The sequence below is a fragment of the Mandrillus leucophaeus genome, unplaced genomic scaffold (genome assembly GCF_000951045.1).
Source record: "Mandrillus leucophaeus isolate KB7577 unplaced genomic scaffold, Mleu.le_1.0 Scaffold87, whole genome shotgun sequence".
Taxonomy (NCBI): domain Eukaryota; kingdom Metazoa; phylum Chordata; class Mammalia; order Primates; family Cercopithecidae; genus Mandrillus; species Mandrillus leucophaeus.
Genome location: NW_012109474.1, coordinates 3,358,023 through 3,368,100, shown reverse-complemented (window position 1 = coordinate 3,368,100; position 10,078 = coordinate 3,358,023). Strand labels below are relative to the sequence as shown.

The 10,078-nt window shown below is 39.3% G+C and overlaps 1 protein-coding gene across 1 annotated transcript in view; it reads left to right on the top strand.

The window, feature by feature from the left end:
- The window catches only part of CFAP53 (cilia and flagella associated protein 53), a 34,716-nt gene that overhangs the window by 7,152 nt on the left and 17,486 nt on the right, over positions 1-10,078 (top strand). Inside the window, exons 4-5 of the mRNA XM_011969015.1 lie at positions 7,975-8,278; positions 8,772-8,990. Coding sequence (XP_011824405.1) covers positions 7,975-8,278; positions 8,772-8,990 — 523 coding nt within the window. The remainder of the gene's footprint in view (positions 1-7,974; positions 8,279-8,771; positions 8,991-10,078) is intronic.

Sequence of the window (10,078 nt, the reverse complement as noted above, 5' to 3'; positions counted from 1 at the left end):
ATATTTTTTCCAATTCCAAACATTTTATATATATATATATAAATTCGCTGGGCATGGTAGCACATGCCTCTAGTCCTAGCTACTCAGGAGGCTGAGACAGCAGGATCAGTTGAGCCCAGGAGTTCGAGGTTACAGTGAGCTGCAACTGCAGCACTGGACTCTAGCCTGGGCAACAGACTGAGACCCTGTCACTAAAAAAAAAAAAATTGCCATTATACTTCTCAGGATATTTTGTTCATTTTGCCCCTTTATTCTTTTCTTTTTTAAAATTGTTGTGGGTAGATAGTAGCTGTGTATATTTATGGAGCACATGAGATGTTTTGATACAGGCATGCAATGTAAAATAAGCACATCATGGAGAATGGGGTAGCCATCCCCTCAAGCATTTATCTTTTGAGTTACAAATAATCCAGTTATACTCTTTAAGTTATTTTAAAATGTACAATTAAGTTATTATTGACTATAGTCTTCCTGTTGTGCTATCAAATAGTAGGTCTTATTCATTTATTCTTTTTTTTTTTTTTGGTACCCATTAACTGTCCCCACCTCCACCCCCAACCCCCCACTATCCTTCCCAGCCTCTGGTAACCATCCTTCTCTATCTCCATGAGTTCAATTGTTTTGATTTTTAAATCCCACAAATTAGTGAGAACATGCAATGTTTGTCTTTCTGTGCCTGGCTTATTTCACTTAACATAATGACCTGCAGTTCCATCCATGGTGTTATAAATGACTGGATTTCATTCTTTGTTGTAGCTGAATAGTACTCCATTGCGTATGTGTACCACATTTTCTTTATCCATTCATCTGCTGATGGACACTTAGGTAGCTTCCAAATCTTAGCTGTTGTAAACAGCACTACAACAAACATAGGAGTGCAGCTATCTCTTCAATATACTGATTTCCTTTCTTTTGGACCTATACCAGCAGTGGGATTGCTGGATCTTATGGTAGCTCTATTTTTAGTTTTTTGAGGAACCTCCAAACTGTTCTCCATAGTGGTTGTATTACATTCCCACAAGCAGTGTACGAGGGTTCCCTTTTCTCCACATACTCACCAGGATTTGTTATATCTTTTGGATATAAGCCATTTTAACTGGGGTGAAATGATATCTCACTGTAGTTTTGATCTGCATTTCTCTGATGATTCATGATGTTGGGCACCTTTTCATATGCGTGTTTGCCATTTGTATGTCTTCTTTTGAGAAATGTCTGTTGAAATCTTTTGCCCATTTTTTGATTGGATTATTGGATTTTTTCTTATAGAGTTGTTTGAGCTCCTTATATATTCTGGTTATTAATCTCTTTTCAGAGGGATAGTTTGCAAATATTTTCTCCCATTTTGTGGGTTTTCTCTTCACTTTATTGATTGTATCTTTTGCTGTGCAGAAGCTTTTTAACTTGATATGATCCCATTTGTCCATTTTTGCTTTGGTTGTCTGTGCTTGTATGGTATTGCTCAAGAAATCTTTGCCCAGACCAATGTCCTAGAGATTTTTCCCCAGTGTTTTCTTGTAGTAGTTTCATAGTTTGAGGTCTTAAATTTAAGTCTTGGATCTATTTTGATTTGGTTTTTGTATATGATGAAAGATAGGGTCTATTTTCATTCTTTTGCATATGGATATCCAGTTTTCCCAGCATCATATATTGAAGAGACTGTCTTTTTCCCAGTGCATGTTCTTGGCTCTTTTGTCAAAAATGAGTTCACTGTAAGTGTGTAGATTTGTTTCTGGGCTCTCTATTCTTTTTCATTGGTTTAAGTGTCTGTTTTTATGCCAGTACTGTGCTGTTTGAGGTACTATAGCTCTGTAGTATAATATGAAGTCAGGTAATGTCATTCCTCCAGATTTGTTATTTTTGCTTAGAATAGCTTTGGCTATTCTGGATCTTTTGTGGTTCCATACAAATTTTAGGATTATTTTTTCTTTTCTTTTTGTCTTTTCTTATTTTATTTTATTTTATTTCATTTTATTTTGAGACAGGGTCTCACTCGGTTGTCCAGGCTAGAGTGCATGTTGCCCAGGCTGGAATGCACTTACAGGATCTCAGCTCACTGCAACTCTGCCTCCCAGGTTAGGTTCAAGCAGTTCTCCTGCCTCAGCCTCACAAGTAGCTAGGACCACAGATGTGTAATGCCACACTCAGCTAATTTTTGTATTTTTAATAGAGACGGGATTTCCCCATGTTGCCCAGGCTGGTCTCGAACTCCTAGTCTCAAGTGATCCACCCACCTTGGCCTCCCAAAGTGCAGGGATTACAGGCATGAGCAACTGTTTTTTCTATTTCTGTGAAGAATGTTTTTGGTATTTTGATAGGGATTGCATTTTGTCTGTAGATTGCTTTGGACAGTATAGACATTTTAATAATATTGATTCTTCCAATCCAAGAACATGGAATACTTTTCAATTTTTTTGGTGTCCTCTTCTATTTCTTTCATCAGTGTTTTATGGTTTTCATTGTAGAGATCTTTCACTTCTTTGGTTAATTCCTAGGTATTTAATTTTATTTGCGGCTTTTGTAAATGTGATTACTTTTTAAATTTCTTTTTCACTTTGTTCACTGTAAGCATATAGAAATGCTATTGATTTTTGTATGTTGATATTGTATCCTGCAACTTTACTGAATTTGTTTAGCAGTTCTAAGAGTTTTCTTGTGGAGTCTAGATTTTTCCAAATATAAGATCATGTCATCTGCAAACAAGGATAATTTGACTTCTTACTTTGCAATTTGGATGTCCATTATATCTTTCTCTTGTCTGATTGCTCTAGCTAGGACTTCCAGTGCTATGTTGAATAATAGTAGTGATGGTGCATTTTGCCCCTTTTTTTCAGACACATCTCTCAGTGCAGTGATGATCACATGATATGACCCATGGAATGCCCTAAATCATCGATTTCATCTGTCTTTTAATTTTAGAGTAACTGGCTAGGGTTTTTATATTCAGAAGGGATTTTTAAAGTCCAAATATTACTTGGAAGTGTTTAAAACATAGCCATTAGCATTCATTCATTCAGTGAATATGTTTGGGCTCCTACTTTATGCCAGGCTCTGTGACAGTGAGTGTCACTTAGTTTGTTAGGTCATCTAGTATGAATGGGGCAGGGTGTCTGTCATGTTAAGCCAGATTCAAGAATGGATGATCCAAAAATACCTGAGTTTAAATCTGGTGGAATACAGAAGGAATAGAAGAGTTCATTTTTCATAGCACTCAAAATTTGAGTAGACCGGAAATCCAAAGGTCAACAGATGGGAAAGGAAAAAAATGAAGTCTGTGGAGGGATCAAGACATGGTGCAGAGAAAAGCTTCTTCCATCTGCTCTTTCTGCCATGAAGTCGCTATTAATAATGTGGACAGCCCTAAACCCTCAACCCTCCTACTAGAGGCCAGAAGGAAAAGTAAGCCATTGCAATGAGTAGTGGATACAAGTTGCAGATGCAGCCGCTAAAAGTAAATTCAGACTGCTAAAAGGAGAGGGAATGGGAAGGTTCAGGGCTTGGGGAGCTGCTGAAGGAGGGCAGTGAAGAAACCCAGAGTGGTAATGCACAGGGCCAGAAGCAACTTGCCACCCTACTTGGCTTGTAGATGGATAACTGAGTTCTACAGGTAGGGATTTGTCTAGGTCTTAAGCTTGAGGTGACCAAAAGAGGATTAGACTTGGATTTTCAAGCCTGTGTAAAGCATGCATTCATACCCTGTCCTCAGTGGGATTTGGACATCTTTGCTACTGGTTGCTGGGGGGAAAAGATGCTGTGAGTGGAAAATGGTATATTAGCCAAGTGACTTTCAATGGACCATTCATATATTTTCTACTCCCTAATAAATTTCTCTTAATACAGTAAGAAAACCAAATGGTTCATAAGTGGTTATGCTTTTAAAATGTATGGATTTAGCAGCATTTTACAGATTTCACTTGTATAACTGAGTTTTTGCTAGTTAGATGAATTGTTAAAAATTTTAAAGAAACAAATGTATCCTATAGTGATGTAATTTGAAAACAAATTGTTTTTAATGTTTTGAATGCAACACTGCCAACTCCTCAACATAGATTAGCAAACATCCTTTTGAGTAAGGATGCGTTATTAGACCCTATTACTGAAAATACAGTTGAGGCTTTAATACGTATATTAACATAAAGCAGAATGAAAATTTTCCTCTTCTTTTTCTTGTGCTTTTTTTTTTTTGTATTCCATTGTGTAAATATACCACAATTTATTTGTTTTCCTGGTGACAGTCATTTCAGTTATTTTCAGTTTGGGACTCTTATGAATAAAGCTATGATGAATAGACATGTCCTTTTATGGCATATGCATTCATTTCTCTTTGATATATTCAGTGGCATTCATAGAATATTTGATACCTGGAGTAGATAATTTTTAGTGATCCCTATTATACAGCGAAATTGTTTTCAGCAATAGTAATGAAATGAAATGGATAATAATGACAAAAAATTACCAGTGGTTTTGTTTTGTTTTTAATTTTTAATTTTAAATAATTATATGTTTACAGAAAGTGCACAGATAGTACAGAGATTCCATTTACCTTTCACCTAGCTTCCCCCAATGGTTCTATCTTACATAATCGTAATACAATATTAAAACAAGGAAATTGACAGTCGTGCAAGGTGTGTGTATAATTCTGTGCCATTTTATCACCTGTAGATCTGTGTAACCACCACTACAATCAAGATACAGAACTATTCCATCACTGCAAAAATCTCCTTCATGTTATCCTTCTAGAGTCATGCTCACTACTCTCACCCCTATCCCCCATCATTCCTAACCCTGGCAACAACTAATCTCTATCCCCATAATTTCATCATTTTAAGAATGTTATATAAATGGAATCACACAATATGCGATCTTTAGAGATTGGCCTTTTTCACTCAACATAATGCCTTTGAGGTCCATCCAAGTTTTTGGAGGTATTGCTAGTTTGTCCTTTTTATTGCTGAGTAATATTCCATTGCATGAATGTACCTCAGTTTGGTTAAACCATTCACTTACGGAAGGACATTTTGGTTGTTTCTAGTTTTGCTCTATTATAAGTAAATCTGACAGGAACGTTTGTGTACAGGTTTTTGTGTAAGCATATGTCTTCATTTATTGAGGATAATTATCATATACTATTGCTGGATTATATGCAAATTTTGTTTTGTTTTGTTTGAGACAGAGTTTCACTCTTGTTGCCCGGGCTGGAGTGAAATGGCGTGATCTCAGCTCACTGCAGCCTCTGCCTCCTGGGTTTAAGCGATTCTGCTACCTCAGCCTCCCGAGTAGCTTGGATGACAGGCATGCGCCACCAAGCCCGGCTAAATTTTTGTATTTTTAGTGGAGGTGTGGGTTCTCCATGTTGATCAGGCTGGTCTCGAACTCCCAACCTCAGGTGATCCGTCCACCTCAGCCTCCCAAAGTGCTGAGATTACAGGCGTGAGCCACGACTGCCAGCCGTAAATGTATTTTTTTTTTTTTTTTTAATAAACACTAAACTATTTTCTAGAGTAGCCGTACCATTTTATAGTCCTACCAGCAGTATATGAGACATCCAATTTTTCCACATCCTGGTCCTTTTGGTGGTGGCGTTATTGTTTTTTTGTTTTGTTTTATTTTGTTTTTGTTTTTAGCTGTTCTAACGGGCGTGCTGTGATATCTCATCATGGGCTTAACTGGTATTTGCCTAATGGCTGGTGATGTTTAGCAACTTTTCATGTGCTTATTTTCCATCTGTACATTTTCTTTGGTGAAATGTTTCTTTATATCTTTTGCCCATTTTCTAATTAGATTTTTAGAATTTAGATTGTTTTAGCTGTTAAGTTTTTACCTTTTCTTTTAGCTGTTAAGTTTTGAGAATTCTTCATGTATTCTAGATAGAACTTCTTTGTCCGATATGTGGTTTTTTCCCCTAAACTATAGCTTATCTTTTTTTTTCATGTTTTAAATGGTTTTTTCTTTTTTTCCCCAGTCATTCAGCAGTCCTGTCTTATTTATCCTATTAAAAGGATCTTTTACAGAGCAAAATTTTTTAATATTAATGAAATCAAATTTATCAATGTTTCTTTTATGGATTGTACTTTTGGTACATTATGAAACTTCTTTTTAAATGCCCTGTAATTATACACAGTTAATGATTAGACCTCAGATTAAGGTAGGCATTTCGGGGGTTTATTTTGTTTTGGGGTGTTTTTATTAACGAATAACCTAGGATATTTGGTCAGAATGCCTGTGGATCAGAGGTAGTCTTGCCTCTGTCAGTTGCTGGCAGAGGTGATACAATGAAGCACCAAGGAATCCAAACTCCAGGGCCACACAGCCAGCTCTTCAGTCCCAGTTCTACCACATATGAAATGGACAAACTTGGGTAAGATGTTTAACTGCTGTGTGCTTCCATTTCCTCATCTGTAAGCCAAGGGTAATAAAAATAATAAAAACAAACTTGCAGTAATGTTCATTGCCATATTGATTGTTATGAAGATTACAAGAGTTCATATGTGTTGAAGTGCTTAGAATAGTGTCTGGAAGATAATAAGCACTTAATAACTTTTGCTAATAATATTCCTACTACTGGCTATGTGACTTGGGAAGACACTTAGGCTCCCTGAGTCTCCGTTGCTTTAACTCTAAGATGGGGATGATAGCTGCTACCTGTAAACTATAAAGCAGTCACAAACATAAAGTTTTCCTCTTATCAATGATTGTTATCATTAGAATAAATAGATATTCTCTCATTCAATTTATTTTTTTTAGAGACAGGGTCTTACTGACCTAGAGTGCAGGCTAGAATGCATTGGTATGGTCCTAGCTCACCGCAGCCTCAAACTCCTGAGTTTGAGTGGTCTTCTTGCCTCAGTCTCCCAAGTAGCTAGGACTACAAGTGTGTGCCACCATGCCCAGCTAATTTTTAAAAAATTTTTGTAGAGACAAGTTCTCACTGTGTTGCCCAGGCTAGTGCTGGTCTCCAGGGATCCTCCTGCCTTGGCCTCCCAAAGTGTTGGGATTACAGATATGAGTCACCATGCCTGGCCAGATATCCTGTCTATATATAGTGAGCATCTCAGCCTGATGTGGTGGCTTAGGCCTGTAATCCCAGCGCTTTGGAAGGCTGAGGCAGGAGAATCACTTCAGGCTAGGAGTTTGAGACCAGCCCTGGCAACATAGCGAGACCCTGTCTCTACAAAAAAAAATTTTTTTAATTAGCCAGACATGTTGACATGTGATTATAGTCTCCGCTGCTTGGGAGGCTAAGGTGGGAGGATCACTTGAAGCCAGGAGTTCAAGGATACAGTGAGCCATGATCACGCCACTGCATTCCAGCCTGGGTGACAGAGTGATACCTTGTCTCTTAAAAAAAAAGTGAGCAGCCAGGCATGGTGGCTCACACCCGTAATCCAAGCACTTTGGGAGGCCGAGGTGGGCAGATCACAATGTCAGGAGATCAGGACCATCCTGGCTAACAAGGTGAAACCCCGTCTGTACTAAAAATCCAAAAAACTTAGCCAGGCATGGTGGTGGGCGCCTGTAGTCCCAGCTACTCAGAAGGCTGAGGCAGGAGAATGGCATGAACCTGAGAGGCAGAGCTTGCAGCGAGCCAAGATGGTGCCACCACACTCCAACCTGGGCAATAGAGTGAGACTCTGTCTCAAAAAAAAAAAAAAAAAAAAAGAATGTGAGCATCCCTAAAGTAGAGGTTCTCAAAGTCAAATGAATAGGTCAATCATTGGGGTTAACAGGTTGAGTTTTTGATCCAAGGTCACACAGGAAACGGAGTCAGGGCTGCCTTTGCTTGACTCCAGTTTCCATAGTCAGACTGTGCCATCCTGGTGCTTGCCTCCCTGCTGCTCCCTCATGTTTCCTGTGCTCCGATGGCCTGCATCCAGGTCTTTGATTTTTTCTTGCTTCATTGTGTGTACAGATGTGTGCTTCAATAGAGCAGTGCCTCATGAAAGGCTGTGTTTTGTCTTTTTAAAATTTTCCTTTCAGGGAACGCTGTGAGGAGCTCCGTGTTGAATTGTTTTGTATCCATCAGAAGAAGGTGTGTGAGGAGCGGAAAGCACAGATTGCATTTAATGAGGAGCTGAGAAGGCAAAAGCTGGTGGAAGAGCAGATGTTCTCCAAGCTCTGGGAGGAAGACCGATTAGCCAAGGAAAAGCGAGAAGCCCAAGAGGCGAGGAGACAGAAAGAGCTGATGGAGAACACACGCCTGGGGCTGAATGCCCAGATCACCAGCATCAAGGCACAAAGGCAGGCAGCACAGCTGCTGAAGGAAGAGGAGGCGCGCCTCGTGGTGGGCCTTTAAAATGCTTGTTAGAGGGTGATCAACGCCATGGGTATAGCACAGTTTGCAGGCCTGTTACTGTACAGTTTGTCTGATGGCCTGGGCTAGTTCACAGGCACATTTCCAATTTTGGACTCTCAGTGCTGTTTAATAACGTATCCAAATGTATGGTACAGAGTCACATGTGGAAGGCCAGCACACCCACAGGCAGCGAATGGTGGTAGACTATGGGTACTGGGATTAAAAGTGGTTTCCCTTTATGCTTTCCTGTTTTCAACTCTACAACGATTCATTACATTATAATCACACATACCCCGGCAATTTTCACAGTTTTATTGCTGATTCAACTATGAAAAGGCAAGTTTTCTTTCTTATAGCCTCTCTAAATCCAGGTGTGTGTGTATTTCCAGAAATCCTTTATTCCTGTCTCCTAAATCAAATGCACTAACTTGTCTTGGTCCAACTGTACTGATGCATTATCTTTATTATGATTTTACTTTAGGAAAGTAACAACGCACAGATTAAACATGAGAATGAACAGGATAAGCTAAAGAAACAGAAGGCAAAGCAGGAAACTAGGACCATTTTGCAAAAAGCCCTACAGGACAGGATAGAACATATTCAGCAGGACTACAGAGAAGAACAGGACTTGAACATGAAGCTCGTGCAAAGGGCCCTTCAAGACTTACAGGAAGAGGCAGATAAAAAGAAACAAAAAAGAGTAAGACTTTTTTTTTCATGCCTGCTACCTGCTGGAAGGGATTTGTGAGTTCTCAGTCTTTTGGAAGACGGCTACAAATATATAACAGTGCTACTCTGAGTGTGGTCCACGAGCCAACAGCATCGGCACCATCTGGGAAAATGTTAGAAACAGAAATTCACAGGCTCCAGAATCAGGATCTCCCAATCAAAATCATGACAGGGACAGGAAATCTGTGTTTCAGCACACTCCCTCAGGTGATTCTGATGCTAACTAATGTTTGAGAACTCCTGGAATTTGAGGAAGACATCACTGAGAAAGTGACATTTGAGTTGAACCTTAAAGGATATGTGAAGTTTGGTCAGGCAAAAAGAGTAGGGAAAGGCATTCAGTATTGATTTAGCTACCTGTGCCTTTGGAATTTGGATTGAACTTTTAAGAGTGTTTTGTTTCTCCCACAGGTGCTTTTTCTTGTTTTTACCTGGTTCTTAGTGGGCATGTGCTTTGTTTTTTAATTAAACTTCTCTCTCTCGCTTTTTTTTTTTTTTTTTTTGAGACAGAGTCTCACTCTGTAACCCAGGCTGTAGTGCAGTGGCATAATCATGGTTCACTGTAGCCTCGCCCTCCTGGGCTCAAGCAATCCTCCCACCTCAGCCTCCCGAGTAGCTGGGACTACAGACACCCACCACCTAGCCTGGCTAATTTATGTATTTTTTGTAGAGATAGCGTTTTGCCAAGTTGCCCAGGCTGGTCTGGAGTGGGCTCAAGTGAACCTCCCACCTTGGCCTCCTAAAGTGCTGGGATTACAGGTGTGAACCACTGTGCCTGGATAAACTTCATTTTGATATGATTGTAGATTCGTATGCAGTTTTAAGAAATAATACAGAGAGATTCCTTGTACCCATTACTCTGGTTCCCTCAATGGTAATATCTTGCAAAACTAGAGTACCATGTCAGTCAGGATGTTGACATTGATATAATCAAGATACTGAACATCTCATCACCACCGGGATTTCTCATATTGACCTTTTATAGTCACACCTCCTTCCCTTTTGCCCCACCCCCTTCTTAACCCTGTTCTTCATTTCTATAATTTTTTTTTTTTATTT